The 24,649-nt window shown below is 35.7% G+C and overlaps 1 protein-coding gene across 3 annotated transcripts in view; it reads left to right on the forward strand.

The window, feature by feature from the left end:
- NETO1 (neuropilin and tolloid like 1) overlaps window positions 1–15,293 on the forward strand; it is a 62,192-nt gene extending 46,899 nt beyond the window's left edge. For 2 of the 3 annotated variants that reach the window (XM_058811784.1, XM_058811800.1), the window contains exons 8-11: window positions 9,351–9,464; window positions 11,745–12,303; window positions 13,450–13,524; window positions 14,768–15,293. In XM_058811784.1, the coding sequence (XP_058667767.1) occupies window positions 9,351–9,464; window positions 11,745–12,303; window positions 13,450–13,510 (734 nt within the window). In that variant the 3' untranslated portion in view covers window positions 13,511–13,524; window positions 14,768–15,293. The remainder of the gene's footprint in view (window positions 1–9,350; window positions 9,465–11,744; window positions 12,304–13,449; window positions 13,525–14,767) is intronic. The other variant, XM_058811791.1, reaches the window with a different exon arrangement.
- Window positions 15,294–24,649: the final 9,356 nt, after the last annotated feature.

A 24,649-nucleotide genomic window follows, 5' to 3' on the forward strand; every position in this document is an offset into this window, starting at 1 on the left:
AAAGCTCTCATATTTTAAAGGATAATAAGGAAAAATGTGGCATTTTTTCCTCTTACAATATTCCTAATATATTTACCTGACATACTACATCTTATAAGCTACTCCTTTCTTGTAAGCAGGTGATAGTTTATAGTGAAAAATATTCTGACTGAGAAATTTGAAATACTAACATAATGTGCTTTCTGTAAATTTGCTCTGAAGAGTCATTGCTCACTAAAAGCAGAAAATTTATTAAAGGCTAAATAATATTTTGAAATATGTCTACATAGCCTGCTCATAAATAGTAGAAGATACTGCATCTGTGATTTTAATGCTGGGAATTACCTTTAAAGATTTAAAGGTGATGCAGATGGTATTTTCTGTGTCTTGTCAGTTGTCCCTAAGTGCTGCCCTATGCCACACACTGGTGCTGGCTGTCAGGAGCTGGCTAGAACAGATGTCAGTGAGACACACTGAGACACAGCTCATGGCATGTAGACTGCAGCGCCTTTCAGCAGCGTGTGGGAATAATTAGATCATCTGCATGGAAGAGAAGGAATGCCAGACCTCATTCAGGGAGATGTGCATCAGGGAACAGACACCTGTGCGTCTCTTCAGGGACAAAGAAAGAGGAAAAAAATCTATTTTGTTTATATAGAGCTGAGAAAAGAATAAAATAGAAGATTACATTTATGTTGCAGTAACGCGCATGGTAAAGAGTGACAAAGTATTTTCTGTTCCTGTGGGAATGACCTGGAGGTGTTGTGATCGGTTTCTCCTATAGTTCTCATTGTGGAGTTAGGCTGTTGAGACTCTGAGTTTTCCCTTACACAAGGCTCTGTGTACTGGAAGTGGTATCTTGTGGAAACAAGCTACTAAGCCTGAGCATTGTTTTCTTTCAGTGTAAGTCTATTCAGTGTTTATTCCAGTTACAGACCCATTTCCTGGGGACTTGACATTTGTGCAGAACAGAGAGATCTTAAAGAGATTTCTTCTATGATTTTTTTTATATGTTTCAATCAGGGTGTTCCAAATCCATTTAAAATATGTATGCATTTTTTGTTGGCATCTAAAAAGTGCTCTTATAAGTTCCCAAACTTCTCACAGTGATGCTTTCAGAGCAGCAGTGCTGTAAATATGTCTGAAGGAAAGGCATACAATGCATGAGGTTGTTAAATTTCCTGCACCAGAAAATCAGGAATGATTCTCATCATTGTCAAAATAGTAGTTGAGCTCTAAGTAACTCTTAATAACTGATTAATTCTTAATAGATGATAATTTATAGGGATGCTCTGATATTTCATGGTCAGCATTATTAACTATTCCAACTGTCATTTTGGGGTTTGACTCTTTGTGTCCTTACTTTTTTATTTTTTAAGATATCTTCTAACCATGATCATATTTTTGTGCATGGGATTCAGTATTACACTAGTTTTTAAATATCCAGCAAATTAATATAAGAATCAGTAAAAGGTAAACAAAAATCTGGTATAATCAGTAGGTGTCTGTTCATCTGATAAGAAGACTTGAAAAATGAGTCTTTGTTTTCCCACCCACTGACTAAATGTTCATTTCATTTTCCATGATTGAAGAGTGATCTCCAGCCTGATTAATGACAGACATGCTACACCTACAGCTTCTTCAAAGAGCTGCTCCTCAGCAGACACACCTACGCTTTAGCCTAAAAGCAGATTTGTAGAACCAGGGCATATGGCATAAGAGAAGAACCCTCTGTATGCACAGCAGACAAGATATTCACTTTCTCACCTCTGACTGCCCTTTGGTAGCACGACTTTTGTGCCCAAAACCCTGCACCAGAAACCCCCGACCAGAAAGACTTCATTCCTTCCTTATTGTCCCGTTGAGCTCAAAGTCTTTCTTTAGAGCCCTGTCATATGCAACTTTCCTAATGAAGCACAAGTTCTATCATTCTTATTTTATTTCTATGAACAAAACTCATATTTGGACAGAAGTCCAAGGCCATGCTTAGAAGAGTAGTGTCCAGTTTGATCAAGGAACAGCACTTAAGTTCTTGTTGACGGACTTGAAGAGGATCACCCAGCATGGGCAGTTCTTTAATGGGGAAGAGGGACTGCAGGTATGCAGCGCTAGGGACTGTGTTTTTGTGACAAAGCTAAGTACTGAAAAAGGGAACGGCAAGTTGTTTAGTGCAACCTGTGGAGAAGCAGTTTCTTTTTGCAAGGACTTAGGCATGTAAAGAGATTGCAGCTTTGCTGGTTTTGCTCTCTGCTTCCACACTAATATTTTAAAAGGAAACCATTGGGATTGTCTTGTTACTGGTGAGCACTCATCTGTGATTTTCTTCCCTTCTGTGCTATTTGCAGCTATCTCTAGTGAAAAACCCTCACTGGCTAAGCATCCCAGTGACTCTCTGACCCTGAACAAAATAATTCTTTATGGTGCCCAGAGTGTATTAACAGAACACAGGTTGGAGCTCTGAGCACAGGCTCCTGACCTGCCATTCTCTGGTGAGTTTGTATATCAAAAAGAAAATCCTGAACAAAAACCCATGAAACCACACATTGGTGTTTTTGAAAGACTAGATTATTGATCTGTATATGATAGTAACTACCCATAAAAGTTACATTTATCTTTCACAGAGCTATCTGAAAGTGACTGAGAAAGCATCAGTATTAAGTCCATCTCATTTTCAAGTTTCTCATAGCTGTATTTTAACAAGCCTTTTTTTTTTTATTAGTGGCAAATTATTGTATTGCACAATCCTATAACAATCTTAATAATTTTATTATTTTAATAAAGCAAGTGAAACTGTCTCTCAATAAATATTTTTCCTTGAAGAGACTGATAGGCAACTTCTGTTTCAAAGATGATTCAAGGAACATCTGAAGAATTTAAATTTTCCTTCTCTTATGGAGGAAAGTCTTATTTTTCATTAAAGAACAATGGGAAAATCCAAATGATCTGTACGTAAAGAATTCGTGTGTGCAGAGCATGAGGCAATGAGCTATCTTGAGGAGAGGAGGAGTAGGTGTGAAATTTCCAACAACTTCAGTGTAAAATGTTTCTCACATCTAACCATTGTTAAGATTTCAGAGTTTTCCCATTCACCCTTAGGAGGAAGCAAGACCTTTGAAAAATGTTATGACAAGAAAGGAAAGGGAGAAAGGAGGGAGAGAGATAGGCCTAAAAATAACAAGTAGGGTAGGACATTTGTCTAAGATTATCCCATCCTGGCCTGAAATCCCTGCCTTGAAACAGGCTCAAAGGGTAAATCCACAGAGTTCAATGAAGTACAGCATAGACACCCAAGCTGGCTGGCTCAGCTAGTTCTCACCCTGGAAGCAAAGGAGCTGCACTAACTGTGGATGGTGCTGAGAAATAGTGAGAAATGCACTCGAGAAAGCGTTGCACTGAAGAGGAGCAGCCAGGCTGCACACCAGTTCCATAACATAACAGATCTGCTTTTAGCTCCATCTTGTAAGAATATTTTGGCCTGTCCATGACTGCAGTTGATATCCAGAGTATCCTGCAATGCCCAACAAAATGATTCTTAATGCACAGAGATAGTGTGTTTTGTTACTTATGTAATAATATCTCAATGGTATAATAATTATTAATAACATGGAATATTTAATTTCTATACTGAAATGAAGAACTGTATGGAAGAACTATTAATACACTTTATATTTCTCTCTCTTAGGGCTATTCGGGATTACAATATTAAGGTTTTTTAATAAATTAAAAAGTGTAGATTATGGGCACCTGTATTTCTAAAACCTTCCTACAGTAAGAAAATATAGGCTACTACATTGGTTTAATTTTTAAGAATTTTGAAAGCAGTAACCTTCAAATACCAAAGAGAAGCTTTTTTTGAATACTGTGGTGGAAACCTTCTGGAAATACAAATAATATAAGTATCTCCTAATTTGTTCTAGAAACAGAACTTTTTTACATATGTTCAGATGTACTAGAAACAGAACACATTTACATTCTCAGTAACAGAGAGAGGGTTGTTATCGTTACAGTTGGGGTTTTTAAACATTTCCTATACCTGAAAAAGACCAGTATAGCATATCTATTCCTGTTAACATGCTTATATATCTTCTAGGATGAGAGCACCATCTTGTGTTCAGTGTAAATAGCGCTGTTGCAAAGCAGGAAATGTTGCATATACAATGAATTCAAGAACTATAAAATTTGTTTGAATATTAAGATACAAGGTACTCTTACATATAGCGCACACAGCCATAAAAAGAAAATATTTTCATTAAAAATAATGCGGAATGCAAATGTTTAGTATTTTTTATATTGTATATATGATTTTATAAAAACATTTTATATAAAATTAATTATTGTTTAAATTATAAACTAGAAAGAGAGCTTTTAATAAAATTTTTCTTTAATTATTGATTTAATTTAGAATATAGTATTTTAGTCCTGTAAAAATCAAAGAATTTATTAGAGACCTTATCAAAATATATCAAGTTGAATTATATGTGTAGTTCTAATTTTCTCAGTTGTGTTACAATTATTATTAATTATTCATTGTGCTGAGTATGCTATCTCACTTCTAGGCCAGTACCTTGGTAGAGCTTGACTCAAGGCAGCTTTGAGGCACAGGAGAAATAATACAATTGTGTGTTCCCAGCTGTTACTTTTGATCTAAATATAATCAGGGGTTTTTTAAGAGCCATGGAAGGGATGGAAGGGACTCCAGGATATGGTCTAGTCCAATCCTTTTGCTCTAATCAGGGTCAGCTACAGCATGTGACTCAGGGCTGTGCCCAGCTGGGTTTTGAATATCTTCAGTGATGGAAACACCACAACCTCACTTGGCAAACCAGCTATTGCACACTGTTTGACCAGCCTCAAAGTAAAAGTTAGTTCTTGCATTTAAAGGGAATTTTCTATATTTCCTTTAGTGCTCACTGCTTTCTGTCTTGTCACTGGGCATTGCTGAGAAGAGCCTGGCTCTGTGTTCTTCACTCCCTCCCAGCGGGTGTTTGGATGTATTGACAAGAGCCTGCTCGAAACAGTCCCAGCTTTCTCAGCCTCTCCTCTCACCTCCAATATCTCAAGCCTTTAAAGGCCTTCATGGCCTCTTGCTGGGCTCACTGCAGGCATCTCTGTCCCCCGTGTGCAGAGGAGCCCAGAACCTGACACAACACTGCAGATGTTGTCTCTCCAGTGCTAAATAGAAGGGAAGCATCAAACCTCTTGGCCTGCTGACAATTCTGCTTTTAATGCAGCCCAGGACGGTGGTGGCCTTCTGGGCCACAAGGGCACATTGCTGGCTCAAGGTGATTTTCAAGGTGACCTTATTGCATACCAGAACATTTTCTGCAAGCTTGCTTTCTAGTTGGTCAGTCCCCAGCACATACTGGTGCATGAATTCATTCCTCCCAAGGCACAGACATTTCCCTTTGTTAATCTGCTTGAAGATCCAGTTTACCCAGCCCATTGAGGTTTCAGTCAGCAGGACTTTTCAGAGATAGCCAAGAGTGGCTTCTCAGTGATGTGAGTCACCTACTGGGGGAACCATATTAGGACCCAGGAGTTCATGTCTGTCCAGTTGATTGAACCTTCCTTAACCTTAGCTCCTTCCACTCAGAGAAGTCATATTTCTGCTGGGATCATGCTGCCCTACTGCCACCACTTATATGTATCCTTTCTAACTTTGAGCTTAGTCAAAGTTATTGACTAAGCTCAAGTTATTGACTTGATCATAGTCCATCCATGCAGGATAACTGCAACCTTCACCTGATTTTTGGGCACTCCAGATATTCAACTGCTGAGCTCGGAGGAGGTGATCTTGCAGAATCAACCAACTCTCCTTGAACTTGTATCTTTCCAGGACCACCTCCCATGGCATTTGTCCCCCCATACCCTCAACAGTGAACTTTTGCTCTTCTGAGGCCCAGAATTATGACTGTGCTTTTTGGTTTGTTCCGTCTTTGAAACATCCCAAACTCCATCATCTCATGCTCCTGACATTCACCTTCCCAAATGATTCTTGTTTAACAAAAGTATGAGGAACAGCAGAGCTGCTCTCATCAACTCTTTGATTAGCTGTGTCAGGAAGTTATCGATGCACTCTGGAAACTTCCTGGCTTGCTTGTACCCGGCTGTGTTGCCCTCTACAGATTTTACGTGGTTCAAATCCCCATTAGGACCAGGGCCTGTGATTGTGAGGCTTCTTCCAGCTGCCTGAAGGTTTCATTGACTGCTTGTTCCTCATCAAGTAGTCCAGACACTAAGTATAAAGTTGGTAGCTTTCCACTGGGCTTTCCACTGATCATGACCAAAAAGTCACTTGGCTCCTCACCTGGATGAGCTCTCTGCATTCCTGCTCTCCTCTATAAAGGGCATTTATATAGTGATGGGTGAGACCATGGAGTGATAGAGGACGGCTTCTGGTGTGTGGAGAGGTTTGTGCTGCTTTATCTAGTTGAAGTTAATGATAGCAGTAGTTTCCTTTTGTGAAAACATCTACAAGCTTGCTGTCACATACTGCTTGATTCCACTGTCATGCTGGATTCTGTAACAGCTTTAAGACTGCATCAGGACCAGATCCATCTTGTTGTGAAAGAATCTAGTTTTCCATCAGTTCATTTATCTTTTTTGTATTACTAGAATGTCCTTGATGTAGCATCCCAAGACTCCTTTGCTGAGCCTTTTTTTTTGGGCAAGAAAGCAAATTTTTCCAATGTATAACAGGACTGACAAGTTTTCAGCTACCCTTTATGCTTTCATTCATTTCAACAAAATACCTTAATTAGAATAGGGAAAACATATTGACTTCTTGTCCAGTTAAATCACTCTGCGTTCATGGGACCATAGAGAGAACCTGGCTATTTTTATTTTACAAACATGAACAAGGGGGGCCTGTTTGTCATTAGTTTTCTGAATTTTACATTTGAGTTTCTCTCATGCTAAGTTTGCTGTAATGTTCTGAAATTGCTTTGCTTCACTATTCATCTTGTTTTGACATTTATTCACATACTATTTTTTTTCTCCATCATTCAATAGCACAATTTCAGAAAACTTAAATTTCCATTCTTTTTTCCTCCTTTCTCTTGCTTTTCATTTCCAGAGATCCCTGTCACCTATTTGCAGAATTATTCCTTCTTAAATCTGAAAAAAGGTCTTTTTTAATTGCTCTTTATTTTTCTCTCATCTGTGAAAAATTTTCTAATTTTTTTTCATTTGATAGAAAATCTCACTATTTCTTTTAGTGCAGAATAAAATAACCATTTGACACTTTTTTTTTTCCCTGTAGATGCCTCTCTTTCTTTGTGTTATTTTCACTTCCTTGCTGCCTTCTTTTAGTTCTTCTTTTCTACTTATCACCACTATGCTTCTGAATTCAAACAGCACTCTGTCCTTCTGACTTCATTTCTAAGATCCTTCATTCCACTTGGAATGTTTTTTGGCATTTTGGTTGGGGTTTTTTGTGTTTGTTTTCTTGTTGGTTGTTTGTTTGTTTTTTTTGTGGGCTTCATTGTATAACCTATATTAATCCTGCAAATGATTGTTTGTTTGCTTTTGGTTTTTAATATTTCCCCATTTTTCCTGTGTCACTTTGTGAAGTTTCTCTGTTTGATATTTGAGTCTTTTTTTGGATACACTTTGTATTTTGAATGCATGCCTCTTTAGATCTTCTTAGGTTTCTCACTTCTTTTTACTCAGAGTAGGCAGTGAGACTGTTCCTGCATGTGGGAAACATCCTAAAAGATCCTCACCTTGCCTGGTAACAGGGATTGCAGCCAGAGCGTGAAAGGACGATTATGCCTTTGATGTGTTATCTACGTGATGTGTCACATCAGGATGTGGCACAGCATCCTCCAGGCTCAGCCTTCATTGTCCCCAAATGACAGCAACAGATAGATAAGGACTGTCCCTAAATATCCTCCCTTTCTAATATTCACATGTGCTCTTCTGATCTGCCCAGCATAAAAGTAGAATCCTTTCTGTAACAAACTTAAAATGTGACCAGACTCCCTGCACTTCAAGAGATGGTATCCCAGATTTAAAAACAAAAATTGAACAGTGGACAGGCTGCTTGATGTCTTCTGGCTAAGAGATAGATTGTATATATAGTGTTTTATCTGAGTGAGGAGTTACATGTTTGGGGTGTGCTTTTTGATTTTTATGGCATTTATTCTTTGCTTAACACACCATAACTGCTCCAAATATGCCAGTTATGGATATCTTAAACACTTATTGGTAAGTAGATTTATTGACATGATCTATTGAGTCATACAAATCCTTTGTGCTGTCCTTCATTTGCAAGCCACTAAATCATTCTCTCTGCTATGCGTTTATGTTGTCATAGGAACTGCTTCTAAAGTTGCAGAGGAGAACAATTTCCGTGAAGTATCAAACTCGAAGTTTCAGTAATACTGTGATAGGAGCATCATAGCTGCTTTCTGATTAGCTAGGGGTCTTAGTTTATTATTTATCTCTCCCTTAAAAATAATTATAATAACACTTTTGGGTTGCTTGAAATAAAAAAATAAATACATAAGGAGTTAATTTTTGACAATTTACACTGACAAAGTTTGTAGCTCTTCTAAGTTATGGAAGTCTTTCTCTTTTAAAGAAGAGATATGAGGAGTAATTTATCTCTACTATATTATGCACTTTTGGAGCAATAGCTTCTCAGCCCCAACACCTAACGATCTCCCAATACTTCCATAAACACCACAGTTTAGCAGCATCTTCAGTACCTTCCAAAGGTTTTCAGGCAATTTCTTCATAGTAATAAAACAGAGCCATCAGTAAAACCATTTTCCTGCAACTTTAATCTGCATGATTCTTCCGGGCCATGGAAGAATAGCCTTTTTTATGATTAAAAGGTTTTTTAAATAATTTTACTTTCTCTGTGTATAGCTGGTCAGACACCATTGATATGTGCCATCAAGTACATATCTTGTTTGAGTCACAAAAGTTTTCTTATAAAATTGAGGTTTCAGCAAAAAATTTAGAAGATGTTATCTGTCACTCATTGGATCAGTCTGGGATACAGTTAACTCTTTTCATAGCAGCCCATAGGGTGATATGTTTTGGATCTGTGGTTAAACTGTTGATAACACATTGGTGACTTCCTAACAATGTTTAGAATCCAACCTGCTACATCCAAGAGAGTCATACTAGGGGAAGGTTCAGTCATTTTTGGCAAAACTGCGAGCTTCCTGCCACAGAACAATAAAAGAGTTTATGGCTTGACTGCTCTCCATGTTGCATGTCAAATATTTAATATGCACAAGGAATATATGCTGTATAGCTTTGTCCTATTATAGAATACATGTCCGCTCCTAGATGTCTTTGTAGAGGAGAGCTGAATGGTTTGCTAATTTAATATCCATTGTCATTTTTCTCATTTTTAGCCCCTTGTGAAGCCAACACATTCTTTTGCCACAGTAATATGTGTATAAATAATACACTGGTCTGCAATGGACTCCAGAACTGTGTGTATCCCTGGGATGAAAACCACTGCAAAGGTAACATGTAGAATTGAAAAAGTTGGCATTTGCACTGCATGAGATACAGCATATAATCTTCAGTTTCTTGTTAAGTATGTGCCAAATGGGTGAAAGCTCAGAAGAGTGATTCAGAGAGACCATACATTAAGCAATAGAGAAAATGAAGGAAGGTAAAAAAATGCCAGTGGATTTTACTTTCAGTGTTTTCATATTTTTTTTCTCTGATGTTGCATTGGTTATGTCCTGCTGTCTGTTTATGCACTTCTAGGAGGCTTTCTGATCACTTGGTCCCTGCTTTCCATACAACCTAAAGTATAATTAAATGTAATCTTTTGGTTCTTTTGACATATTTGCCTTTGTAGTGGAGTAATATATGAGTAGCAGGTGTCTTTTAGCTGCATGCTATGCCCATAATAGTAGTCTTATAAAGGAAGGTGGAATTAACACTGTAAGAAAGCAACCAAATCTACCTATAATCTTGTGAAATTGAAGTGCAAGGAACAAGCTTGTAAATACTACATCTGGGAATCAGATGTAATTTTTATTTCATAGGCAGGGAGTGATGTTCCTATCCATGATTTCTAAATATTTCTGTGGTTCTGTTACAAAAACCACACAAACAAGCTCCAAAACAGCATCTGTGTTGTCTTCAGGGAAAAGAGCTTAGCAAACTTACATTGCAGGCTAGGGAGAGAGTTCACTTCTGTCTTGTATCCCCCTGTCTCCCCCCTACTGAAGATTTGTTCCTGAAAGCATGGGATATGCCAAATTTAGGAACCAATCAAGAAAAAAATTCAGAATGAAGTGGATTAGCAGTCAGCCCATAAATCTACTGAAGCCTGTAGAATCCTGACAAGCAGTGAAATAGGGTAAAACACAAATGAAAACGTACACTTCAAAAGAACACAGCTAAACTGTGGCATAGCTAAATATTCTTCAAAGAAAATAAACAGACAATTGGGAAATTATTATTCATTCTCTAGTTCTTAACAATAGAGGAAAACAGAAAACTTTCATCACTCTGCAATTTCCAGAATGATTTTTGTCTTTCCTTCGTCAAGTATCTTTTATCAGGTCTTGTGCATTTATCCTCTCTTGTTTTTCTGACTACAGAAAGGAGGTTTGCTGATTCCAGCAAAAATGTTGCTTGCCGCAGTGTTGCTTTTCCTAACTCTGCTTTTTCTCCAGAGTCTGTGTCAGTCAATTAGAGAAACACTGAGTGAATCTGCAAGCTTAGACAATGATCTACTGAAGAGTTAAGTTTTGGTAACTAGGAGATTTTGAAGAGATGAATGCTACTCTTTTGGTGCCAATAATCTCCATTTCAAAAGCTTTTTCTTAATTCCCTTTATATGTCTTGGGTTGCCAGGAAAAATAACACTAAACTGGATGTTGAAACTTAACCACAGTTGTCTTGCTATGCCTGAGAGAGACTGATGCAAACACTTTCAACTTGAATTTCTACAAGGCTCAGTCACCATCTTGTGCCTGCAACCTTGTGAAAGCCAATCACAGAGAAAGATGCACAGGAGGAGGGGAACTAGTTTTATTTTATTATTTTACTGTGTTTTTCTGCCTTATTCACAATGCAGAATTTGCTGATTAACATATTAGAGGCTTCTGAGCAAAGGGTAGTAGGTATGATCAGCTTTTGGATTTTTATGCCTGTTTAGAAAGGTTCTGGTAATTAATGGGGGAGGGGGGAACAGAAATAACTTGCACAAATTTGCTTTTTTTTTCCTTCTGAAATCTAAATTTGAATAACTTTTCTATTTTCTCCTGATTTAGCTTTTTCATTGAATGCTGCCAAAATTCCTACTCAGCTCACAAATATTAGACTTAAATCCTGTAAAATCTTGTTCTTTCATAGGACCTAATGTCTTAGCTGCATATATTTACTGGGAGAGAGAGAAAATAATGAAGAGAACATCTGTAAAAGTCTTGGGGGTTTTAGCAGCCAAATGGAGTTCAGAGGTGACACTGAAGCCATCTGCTTGTTATGGTGGTTGTTTTTTACAAAAAATTAAAATAATTATGTTGTTTAATTAAACTTGCAAGATACCCTGAATAAATAAGTTTCTAAGAGAATAGACACATAAAGGATTTGTGTGCTGCTTATTTGGCTTTCACAAATATCTGATTTCTTCCCCTTTTTTGTTGGTGAGATTGATTAAGTGAACTCAGAAATAGACTATGCTCAGCCTTGCAGTAATCTGTGAACCCATCATAGTTGTTTGTATTCTTGAACTGCAATTAATGCTGTGCTTTTTTTGTTTTTTTTTATTCCCTGTTGCACAGAAAAAAGAAAAGCAAACCTATTGGACCAACTTACCAATACCAGTGGGACTATAATTGGGGTGACATCTTGCATTGTGATCATCCTCATTGTTATCTCTATTATAGTACAGATCAAGCAGCCTCGTAAAAAATTTGTCCAAAGGAAAGCAGACTTTGATCAAACAGTGTTCCAGGAGGTGTTTGAGCCTCCTCATTACGAGTTATGCACTCTTAGAGGGACAGGGACTGCAGCTGACCTTGCTGATGTTGCAGATGACTTTGAAAATTATCATAAACTGCGGAGATCCTCTTCAAAATGCATTCATGACCATCACTGTGGATCACAAGTGTCTAGTCTTAAGGGCAGCCGTAGTAACCTCAGCACAAGAGATCCTTCTGTCTTGACAGAGATACAACCCCAGCCTGTAAAACCACTTGTTCAGCCCATGAACAGGAGAAACATCCTTGTCATGAAGCATAGCTACTCACAAGATGCTGCTGATGCGTGCGAGATAGACGAAATTGAAGAGTTGCCAACCACAAGTCACAGGCTGTCCAGACATGATAAAGCTGTTCAGCGGTCAGTATCAATAGATTTTTGATGAAGACTAACTATTGTGTAAGGACTTGATTGCCCAAACATATTCATTCTTTGATCATTAAAGACATATTTTTTTCCTTCTTTATTTATTGTTTAAATTTCTGTTTCCTGATAGCACATGCCATTATATTATCTATTTCTGTCTCTCTTTCTCATCTCTGGTCCTCTTTCCTGAAGGATCCTGTATCTCTGTTTTACCTTTCTACTTTCTTTCTTTCTTTTTCTTTTACTGTTTTACATATACCCCTGTGCATACACACACAGGTCAACAGAGAACAGGTACAATTTTTAAAAACCAAAGAAGACTGTGTGAGTTCAGATTTTTGGAACAGCCACATTACATTTCCTTGTAACTGAAGTGGCCTTGAATATCACCCACTGTTGGTCTAACCATCTCTAAACAAATTCATCAATAAATAAAAGATACATGTATCCATTTTGAGGCATGGCACAAGAATGAGGAACACAGTCCTGGGGCAAGGAAACCCCTTTCCTCATGGCACATTACCTTTTCTGTAATGAATGACAGTATTTCCAAAACTTAACTGTATCTGTTCCATTATTGATCACAGAATTTTGGTTTGTCAAATAAACATGGATAGATAGATTAGAACACGAGACCACATAATGAACACATACATATTTATATATAAAAATGAATTAAAGGGAATATTTCTAATCAATAAAAAAGAAAAATCAAGCATAATATTTTTAATAAAAGAACTATTTCTTCTGTATATTGCACTTTGAATCACTGTAAATACGAATGATTAACAGTTTACAAGTAAAAGAAAAAGAAAACAAAAAAAATTATGAACAATTTATTTGAAAAAAAGTACATAACCTTTTATTAATAGATTTGTGTTTTCTCTTGCATGCACTATTTATGCATTTCTTCTTATAGTTTACATACCCTCCATATTTTCTTTGCACATTAAGGCATTTCTTTATCTTAAAAATAGACAGGTTTTTGGTTATTTTAATCCAATTGCATGTCTGTGTAAATTACTTCATGAGTAATATCAGACTATCAAAGTGTACTGTTTATAAAGTATCTATATGCAGATATTTATTTTCTTCTATGCAAACACTATTATTTTGAATGAAATAGCCGTAACATTCCAGGTTCTGCCTCATTGGGTCTCTAAGCAAACATGAGTCTGAGTACAACACAACTAGGGTCTAAGAGAAAAGCCTGAGGTAAGTAAACATATCTATACAGCAATTGAACCATCTGTTGCTTTCCATTTTATTTGTTACATTGCTAAAATGCATATATAGGTCTCAAATTGTATGTCATCTTATACAGAAACAGGTTTGAATCTTAAAAAAACTGAAAGCCAGATGACCACTTCAGCATTGCAAACTAAACAAAATCTGTTAGTTCCTTGTTCTTGACAGAATTGCAGTCAGCCCTTAGTAAGAACTATCTTAATTCCAGCTGCATAATAGTCATGTGCTTTGCATGGCTTTTGCATTTCATTTATTTCTTTCTTAATTAATATTTATGGAAATAAATGTTAGAGCCTCAGTATGTGAAATAGAATGTAAAACTTGGCCATTTAATTCAGGTCAGTAAGATGTGGAAGTATTTGTTTTCAGTTAATTTTTTTCTCATCCAATCTTGTGAAGTGTTGGGGGAAGAGTGTGTGTTAGTACTTATAAATTTAGAGGTTCTGTAGCACTAAGGTTAATGTTTCAAATTAAACTTACTTTCTCGAGTATTTTCTTAGACTTTGCATTTTGCATAATTTTTATCAGCACTTAATAAACATAATTTCAGATGTTTATAATGGAGCTATGGATAACTGCTAGTCTGTCAGTTTATATATGTGTATATATAAACATAGATATGCGTATATACATTTTTATGTGTATATATGTATAAAGCAGTTTTACAGTGAAATAATCTATTAATGGTTTTATTGCCTGTAGATGGTTTAAGTAAATATTTTTCTGCATTTTTTTTCCTCAGAGACAGCATATTTTAACTTAGTTTTGATTTCAGAAAACTATTCATGCAGTAATGCAAACTCTGAATGGAGAAATCTATGATGAACTATCTCAGCTCTCTGAAAGAGAGAGTGGACAATCTTCCAATTTAATTTAATTGCCTTTATGCAAACCTAAGAGGTATAGACATATATATATACCTCCTTAGCAAGATATTCCCATTGCACAAAAATACATTTCTTTTTTAATCTGGTTTCTGGCCACAAAGTGCTCCTTAGTTATTAAATATATTTGCAGATTCGCTGGAAACTTTAGGAAGAAATTAGTTCCTGAGATTGTCCTTTTATTTATTTATTTATTTATTTATTTATTTTAAGTCATAGTTTTCTTTAAGTTAATCTATGTCTGTTATTTACTTCTGTGTTGTGTGATATGTGGAAGAAGATTTACATTGAACTTTTGTTGTATGTACATTGTTTTCATTATATAGACTGCTTGAGAATAGTGCGCTCCTGGGTGATTTTGAACATGCCACAGTGAAATGTGAAACTATCGTCCTTGGAAACACCAGCTAGAGGTTTTATGGACTCTGACCAGCTATTCTCTTATCATGAAAAAATTCAGCAGTGTTGAGTAAAATTACTAGAAGGCAATAAGACTTTGGTTATTATGCTTATCAGTCATTTATCTTTTTGTTTTTCTCTCTTCTTTTTGTTGCAAGTAAAATTCCCAATTTCAGGAACAATTTATTGAAATCAGGTATTTAGCCATTCATAATCACTTCAATAGAAACGTTTGTTGGATAAGCATCTAGCAATATGACTGAATTTGACATTGAGAAATTAATCTGCATGTATGTTACTGAATATTTGAGTTGGCAAAAATCCCTTTATTAGATACATTGTAAAAAGCATGCATTCACAGTTATTGCTGTTACTGTTCCATTTCTGTGTCATATGCTTGCTACTTGTAACTTTTATATAAAAATACATAAAATAATGTATAATAATTTCGTACCTTGAGTTTAATGCAATGTTTTCTTTTACCTATTTATCAATCCTCAGGAGATTAAGCTCAAAATGTAGTTTCTAGGAAGTTGAAACACAGATAGAGCAGAGAAACAACTGTCTCTCATCCCTCAATTACTGAACAGAATACATTAATTTTTAGAGATTTGAATGAATTCATAATAGGTTGATCACCTAATTTCAGTTAAAAGCTGTGTGATAATCTATGTATTCCATTCTGTACTCTTAACTAATTTATTTCCACAACATTTATTAGGAAGTTTGCTTCAGTAGAGTAGCAGATTTTTGTCAGTTACACAAATCTTATGGTTGGGTTCCAACTTTAGAAATACAGACACAAACCATTTCCTTATGCAAGATGAAATTATGTCTGTAATTCCAGCTGTATTAGTAACCAACACCAAAATCAAAATTGAGAAGTTACGTTTTTATAGAATTACTATAGTTTGAAGAGCCACTAGTATGTAAAGCTGAAAGCCTCCTCAGCTAAGAACTCAAAAGCCATGCATAAAATCATAGTATCATTATCAATTTAAAGTCTATCTTTCACGTTCCCTTCCAAAACAAAGCTCAGCTCCTTCTGAATTATCTTGCGTCACTCATGGTTCTTAGGTTTTTCTGCTTAAAAATGTTGCTAGATTTACTAGAAAAATTGTAAAGAATTCCAAATATGTTCCTCAACTATAAGTACATGGGGAAAAAAGAAAACCTAAAAGACTGATGTAAAAAAATAAGGTGATCTATATGAGCTATTTAAATATATATTTGTATAATTAAAATACAGAAAATCTGATTTCTAAAACTGTGACATAATAGTGACATGAGAAGAAGGGTTTCAGGTATTTGACTAACTTTTCTATTTACAAGGTATTTTAAACTTTTTTTTTACCTTGAATAATTTGTTTTCACATATTAGCTGAAAAACAGTCCTCTCTCTTCTGCAGTCATTGAGAGTCATTGAGTCATCCCCCAGTTACATGGGTTTGCAGCATGCACTAATAGTTCATTTCCAGATCAGTATCTCTTCACAAGTTCATATGATTTATCCCTGTTTTTTTCCTTAACCTTTCCAAGTCCTAGTTCATCATCCCCTTTTTAAGTATATGTTAAAATATTTGCCATGTCCATGCTTAAAATGGATGCACCCATGCGTCCTTTATAAAATAAAAGTAGAATTAAAGGCTTGGTAATAGAAATACATATACATGCAGACACTTGTGTGTATATTTATAGATATTTAATATTGGAGATAGTGTATAAAATAAGGAAAAATCTAAATATGAGTTTAGTTTTGAATGAATTACATTGTTCACATATTAAAATGCTGAACTTGTTTTTTAAAGTTGCTGTATAATTATATCTAAGTGCCTCAATCCCACTGTTACATGGTGTTTGTCTAGTCCCTCCTAGACAAGTACACAATAAAATTAAGATTTTTCCAGTGAAGTGTTAACTGAAAGAACTGAACTGGAGAAGTCATGGATATTAATAATTATATTGCATGGGCATCCTTCTTTTCTTTTAAAAATATCTAATTCCACCACAGAAAGAGGAGGGAGAAACATAAACTGCTGTGTAAATGGAACAAGTCAAGCCAAGTGAGAATGTTAATGCTTGATCCTGGAAAGTCCTTTAGAAACATAGTGTCTAATAGCTACATATACCCTTAACCAAACAAACTACTGTAAGTAAAAAATACATGTATACTGGAGTAACAGGGTCAAATTATATCTATTCAAATATAAACAAAAATTAATTCAAACACAGATAAAATACTATAATTAAAATATTTAATTTCTAGTAATTGAATTCTTTCTGTAGTCAGTGTGAATAATAGCCTAGTCCACCATACTGCAAACAGTAAAGATAATATTTGCTTCTTATCACAAAATAGTAGAATATTTTAATGTGATCTATGAAACTCAAAATATTTTAAAAAAGGGGTTGCTGCTGGGGGTAAATAGTTTTCCTTTCTTATCAGTATTTTTCATTATTAGAAATCCAGTTGTTTAAAACCAGAAGGAAGTTCAAACAAGCTTTAAATTTTATGGAAAGGACGTTTGGGTTAAATTTACAGTTGCATGTGTTAATATTGTATAACACAGTGAATTACTGAGGATTATCTGAGCTACCAATCCTAGCTTCATGCAATTTACCTCATGTTTGCCTTAAACTAAAATTAAGAATTATATTTTCTTGATAATTTTGCTTTGACTGGTGCAATGAGTGTGATCTACAGCTATGTTTACAGTATGGTTATTTCTTACATACTTTTTTAAAATGAGGTTTTCTTATCATAGTGCATTGAAATATTATTTATAGTTTTGTGGTCTGTTTTTTTTTTCCTCTCCATGGATACAGTATTATGGATATACTTTTCTTTTTGCATGATAGTTGAACAGCCACGCCAAACCTTTTTTCTCTGCTCCAGGAAATATGGTCTTTGCAATTTGTCAAGAACTCTCTGCAGCATCACTTAAAAAACTCAGGAAGTTCATACTGTAAATCATCCTCATTTAAACTTTTTCTATCTTCACAATTCTAAAAACAGCTTGGAAAAAAAAAAAGACTCTGATAAATGTTTGCACCTCATCCTTCAATTTTTCTCAATTTTTATGCTGGAGATATTCTCTTGAACCTATCAACAATGTAGCCAGTAAAAGGGAATAAGAGAAAGTAGGAAGATTTCTTGTTAAAGAGAAATTGTTAGCCCCCACACCCCTCCCACACCCCTCAAAAAAATCAGACAAAGAAAAGAAACACAGAAAGGTAGTATAATTAGAAGAAGAATATAAAGGACTTTTGCTCATACCTATTCCCAAATTTGCAAACATTTTTAGGACAGATAAATTCTTTAACCACCAAATAAAAGCATTCTGTTTATGTCCAGCTCCAAAGGACATAATTAATACTTCACAGAACACTGTCCTACAGACAAAATTTGGGGATTTTGGTGTGTCTTTTACTTTATGTGTTAATCTCCCTGATACCACAAAGATATTTCAGCTGAGAGAGCGCAGCTTAAGTATACAGGCTTATACAAAGGATAAAAGCTGCACCATTCAAAACTCTTTTGAACATAGAAGTCTATATCTGATCTGAAAATATCTCCTCATTTGTAGCTCAGCACTTGATGTGAAGTCTTACATTCACAACTCCACTGCCCTTCATCATTACCTTAGGATCATGTCTCTTTACTCTTTGATGATCACTTTACATCTTTATCACTTGCTGCCTTTCATTTCTGTCCACAGTGAGTTTAGTTCCAGTTTAGTTCTGTTCCCATCTCACCTCAAGATTCACTGAAAATGCTGGAGTCCTACCAGCTCCCTGCCTTTGTGTTACCCTTGAATCCATCGCTTCTTTTCCCATCTGTCACTTCAGAGCCATCTTAATCACTCCTTGCCTATAAACAGCAAAACAAAAACATGAGATCTCAGCATATCCTAATCACCCTCAATTTATGTAAAACAAAAGCTATGAAGGTGCACTGGAATGGACAGGAGGGTGGGCTCATTGGGGTGTACAGGGTCTGTATTTTAATGACTGTGCATCAGTGTTGTCTGGGCTGTCTACCCCCATGAGTTGGCGTGACTGCTCCTGTGATAGCCATGCCTCAGTGTTCACCCACCATTTTTCTTCTCCCAGTTAACACCATTGTCAAACCATGTCCAGCACTTCTAATTTGTTTTCTGTGCTGTATTTATATTAGTATGTATCTCCACACAACATAAATCCATGTCGTTGCCTCCTTCACATACCTATTAAAACAGTGCACAGCCTGGCAAACACCTGCCAATGGTGCGGCAGAGGTAAGGTAAGAGCAGCAAGGTAAGAACATCAGCTACCAGAAAAAGCAGGAGTTGCTGCTTCCATCCATTTTCTTTCCCAGGAAAAGGAATTGTGCTGTTCCACAATCTCCAAACAAGGTCACTATGGGGGAAAAAAAGGAAAATTGCTATCCCCTTCAAGCAATGAATCCTAGCTGGGAGAACAGAGATAAATTAAGAAGCCCATGATGAAAAAACCAGAAAGAATGAGACTGCTTAGATTTCTTTACCAAAGTAAAAGGCCTGATCAACTCTGTGCAGCATCATTTCATCCCTTCATTCTCAGATAAAGGAAAACTGTGGTTCAAGTCTTCTGTATCCCAAGGAGAAGGATGCTACAACTGTGAGTACCAATCCTATTCAGACCTCTGGAAGGACTTAAAAGCTTCTTGCATAAATGTGGGCAGACAAGGACTGGGCCTATCAGGGTAGTCTTGTGCTGCTACATGCAGCTTCTGCAACATCGAGTTATTTAGATCTTTTAAGTTTTCCATTCTTGAGTCAGTCCTCCAGGAAGGTACATAATAAACAGACTAAGCTACTTAAAAAATGGTGGCTTTACAGGAAAGCAATTACTTGGTATTTAGTTTAGTTGGATGTAAAAATACTTGTGTGAAAAACATCAATAGCTATTGTGAAAAAAATAGGTGCTTTTCTTTTTCAAAGATGCTAGATTAATTTATCTCATTAAATGAACCATTCAGTTGGATCAACTGCATCACTAAATGAAAACACTTTTCATCTGAGATTTTACTTGTGAAACTGCAGTGTCTGATTCATACTTTAGTCATATCCTTCGTCTAGATTCTGGTTTTCTTCTGAGTTCAGTGAAAGTTTCAGTTAGGAAAAATCAGTTTATTGAAAGTGAATGATTTCCACTATCTTTAGTGAAGCCAAAAATTTGATTTATACTGGGTAGGGAGAGCTTCATTCTCATTTCTCTGTGCTAGAGGAGCTTTTAACACAAGTCATCTACTCTTTCTCTTTGTTTTAAAAATCAGTAATTTAAAGAAAATTTAATGTTCCATACTTAGGCTACCCATATAAGTTTGAAAAGAGAAGTAAACAATGGAAGAGAAGATTAGAAATCTAAAGTAAGCCTATTTTCCCAATGATCAAAACAAAAATAATATTTTCAGAAGTTACAGTTGAACCCTTGGTTACTATACAAGCCCAATCCTAGCCTTCATTTTTAAATTAATTTCATATTATCATAAGATAAAATTCAGCTCAGTAATATGAGTGATTTTTATTTTTATATCAATTTAAAATTAAAAATTTACATTTAAAAATATGTAAAGTGCTGATATCCTTTATTTTAAGCACAACTTATTTTGCTGGTCAGAAAGAATTACTGTCCTTCTTTTTTTTCAGAGACAAGTCTCTGCATTTTGAGTTTTCCTTGCCAAATGGAAGACATTTTTAATTTCTTTCCAACATTTTCACTCCCACATTCTACTGACTAGTTTTGGTGCAGAAAACACCCATGGGGAGATTTTGTTTGATATTCTGAGCATATCTGGCACCACTTTAGTAATGAAACAGTACATTACAGCTCTGCCTGCAGGAAGAATTTCTTCAACTCTTATCTAAGTTGCATGGCCAAGATCCAGGCCCAGAGACTTGTGCCGTCATTTGAGAATAACTTCAGTGACATAAAGTATCTTGTTAGCTTTTAGTATCTTGGTAGAAAGTCTACACTAATCTTGGCAAATATTATTTCACTGGAAATAATTTAAATCTTACATTTTTAAAATGTCAACAAGAAATCTCCATTTGTTCATATCACCAGCTCTTTGATGATTGAAAAAGAGAGTGATGTTAACATGGAAAACTGTTAGTTCATAGCAGAAGGCAGCAAGGATTTTGTGACATTTTTATTAAATATGCAACAGTTTTCAGATCTGGGATTTTTTTCCTATAATTCAGCTAGGATTCTTAGTTTTACTCCTCCCTTTTGTGATACAAACTTCGTAGCCTTTATGTGTCTATCAGATTAGCATCTCTTTTGCAATTCAGTAGCTTACAGGGACTCAAAAAGACAAAAATTCCTGTGCTGGCATATAGTATACAGATTTATAAAATGTCTATCAAATGTCATTAGAGTTTATCTTGATCACAATGTGCTGCTAGAAAATTATCAGATTAGAGATGCATAAAAATAAAAATAGGAAATTACTCTAGAAGTTCTGCAGAATTTTAGTTTTGTAAGATTTTATTATTCAACTGGATTTGGTCAAAAGAGAAATCTCAACAGGCATAAACTTTTATGGAAATCTCAACAGGGACATAAACTTTATATAGCATGAAGTTTTAAACACACATCTGTTTGGAGTATATGGAGTAAAAAGTAAGGGAACATTTAGAAACTTTTTTAATGCTTTGAGAAAATGAGTGTTTCTTCTGTCTCAGAATTAATCAAACAAATTTTCCACAAGCTACTTTCTATACAATCTTTGCATGGTGGTGAAAAATTCATTTAAATGGGGGGTATAAAATGCAATATTTTAGAAGGAACAGAAATAGATCATGGTAGTGAAAATGTTTGGAAGTATGGTGTGTGATTCTGAACCTAGTAAATACACCTTGAAATACTGCAAAATTTTAGTCCCTTTGATTTCCTTACTATAAGGCATATGATTTAAAGCTGTGACATACCAAGGGCATAATAGCCAATTAAGTAAATGGGAAGGTTCTCTCTTAGAGTTCCTGGATCAGAATCTTGTCATTCACACTCTGAGCTCAGCACCCTCTGCTGCTGGTGGGACTAAATGAGCTGATGATAATTGAGAAGGCTCCTTCTGATGGACTCTTGTCATTTTTCTTAGCACTACACAACCCACCTCCAGCTATGATGGTAATAACAGAAGTTAGTACGTGATGAAAACTGGTTCAGTTAACCTTTAACATAACTGTATTGCATTTTATTTGTCTTTACATTTTACCAAATTAAAGTAGAAATTAGAGGGTAGCTAATTTAATTTGAAATACATTCTGTCACTCTCTCTGGATTTTCTTTAGTGTTCTTGAAACCTGTTCACTGATAAACATATATCAAATGTTTCTTATTTTATGCCACGGCTCAAACGACATTTAGCTTGAGAATGAAGTTCTGAAGATTTAAATTTTGTTGTTTTACCTCACCACTTGACATTTATTAACATTTCAAAGCTCTCCAGCCTCTCAGGATCTACTATCCAGTTTGAAGCTGATTTTTGTCAGCGCTGAATACCAGCAGTGCCAGAAGAAAGGAGAAAAACTTTTCATCAGAAGATTAACAATCCATTTTCTCAATGAGAAGAAAAATCCGAGTACTAGAGCCATGTGGGGCCTTCTACTGCTAGGTGGAAAAACCCCTAACATTTCAATTCACCAGGCTGTATTTTTGCTATGTGAAAACAGTCCTTGTCTTCAATTTCAAAGCTTATTGAGGAGAGAGTGGAAGTCAAAGAGGATGATAAGGGCAAAAAAAAAGCAAAACCCCAGCAGTGGTAAGTAAATAAATAATTGTACACTTGTGCTTAAAATTAATGTACAACATAATATGGGGTGGAACCATTTCTGTTCCTTTTGGGTAATTTGTAAATCTTCTAATGAGTTTATGGAGAGTGTTTTTAGACCTGGATTGGGCATTGTCTGCTAACACTTTAGTTAAGTTGTCTTCATCTACTTCTAAGACTTATGGACTCTCTACATTCCTAAATGCTGTTTAAAGGTGTTAGAAGGATAGTTCTGACAATTTCCACTACTTCACTAATTTTATAAATCATATCTAGATCATATATAGATCACAGGAACTACAATATGGAACTCCTCTTGAGCCTAGACAAACATTGCATAGCTTTGGCATCTAGTCAGTATTGTAATCATCGAGCATTGTTTCAACAATGGGGCAAAATAAAATGCTGTTTTATAATGTCACATTCAAGGATGCAATCCACAAAAAAACGCTAGAAAAGGACCTTTTAGAGAAAAGGCAATACAGAGTCACCTAGAAGGAGTTTTCTTTGTCCTTGTTCATATGCAGATTTCTACAGTAATAGCAAATGTGAAGCGAGAACAAAAGCATGAAAGAGATTTTTTCTTTTATGATAATAGTAATGCTTATCTCTGCATCTACTGCTCGGGTAATGTATTGTTTGGGGAGAATTCTGTGCTGATAGAGACTTTCAATCATAACATGCAAGGATGATACTTATGCAAGCCTTCCCCAAGATCATTATTGAAGTTTCATAAAATTCATAAATGCAATAAGCATGAACTGACAATATTGCAGCATTTTGACTTTGTTGATTTCAGCAGGAAATTCATTCTAGATTAAAAAATCTGCAGAAAGCTCAAGTTTGAACAAAAGTCATGAATCTCTCCCCTGTCCAAGTCATGCATATTGTGGAGTTTAATACTGCCTAATTTGTTAAAATGTGGTGCTTATGCTGACATATGCAATCAATTTTCTCTTGTGGCATGCTTTCCATTACTTATTATGCACATCTCCCAGATACATGGGTATTCCATTATGAGCACAGGAGTTTGTATGTCCCCAGACAGCAATAAGCAGTCATCAGCTTGCTGAAAACTGCAAATGTGCCCAAGCCAATGCTCCTGCAAGTATTTGGACTGATATTACACAAAGAAGTTGCCCAGAGAAATACAAAGGAAGTCTTTCATCTGTTTCTGGAATATTTTATCCTTGGCATTACAAAACGTATTTCAATTTATATGATGATGAACATACATTAAAAAGACTTATCTGTTCACTTTCTGAAGGTGCTGGTAGTGTTTTATTCTGGGGCAAAAAAGATGCAGCTAAAATATCATGATGTTTAGGAAATATCTGTTCAACCAGCTCATGATTAAGGAAACTCCACCCTAACTTTATTTGTATTTTGTTATTGATTTCTGTGTCTTAAATGCCTCTTCATGAATGCTAGTTACAAGTATTTAGTATCTCAAAGCTGAATCTTGGTTGAAATCTTGGAGAGTTGGACCTTTTCTGGCTTAAGCACAACAGAAGCCAAAGGAAAGATGGGTCCTTGTCATTTCCCCAAGTCTGTGCCACTGCAGGGAGACTCAGGAAGGAAACAGCCTCATCTGAAAAACTTCAGGAGTTTTTTAGACTCTTCAGCCTATCAGAAACCAAAGTACTGTAAATAAAGTCCTGCATCTGTAAAATGCTTTTTTTACTGTCATCAAAAAAATCCCCAAAAAACATGAGAGGAACGTTAAGGCTCTCTGACATTCTTCTAATGTATTGGAGGTGACATTCTTCTAATTTATTAGTAGGTGATTGATCATCTGCATTCATTTTCATGAAACTCTGAAACTGCTGTGGGAAGTTTCAAGCTTAGCCTGCCACATGAAAGAAAATGGTCTCTAACCAGTGGGCCAAGGAATGGGATGCCTCTTTGCTCCTTTAATTTTCCCTATTAATGTAATGAATGTTTGTCTTTAAAAAGAAAAGGAATAATTCTCACATGAGTTATTTAACAGAGAATTATGCAAGAACAACTACAG

Source organism: Ammospiza caudacuta, chromosome 1 (assembly GCF_027887145.1).
Source record: "Ammospiza caudacuta isolate bAmmCau1 chromosome 1, bAmmCau1.pri, whole genome shotgun sequence".
NCBI lineage: Eukaryota > Metazoa > Chordata > Aves > Passeriformes > Passerellidae > Ammospiza > Ammospiza caudacuta.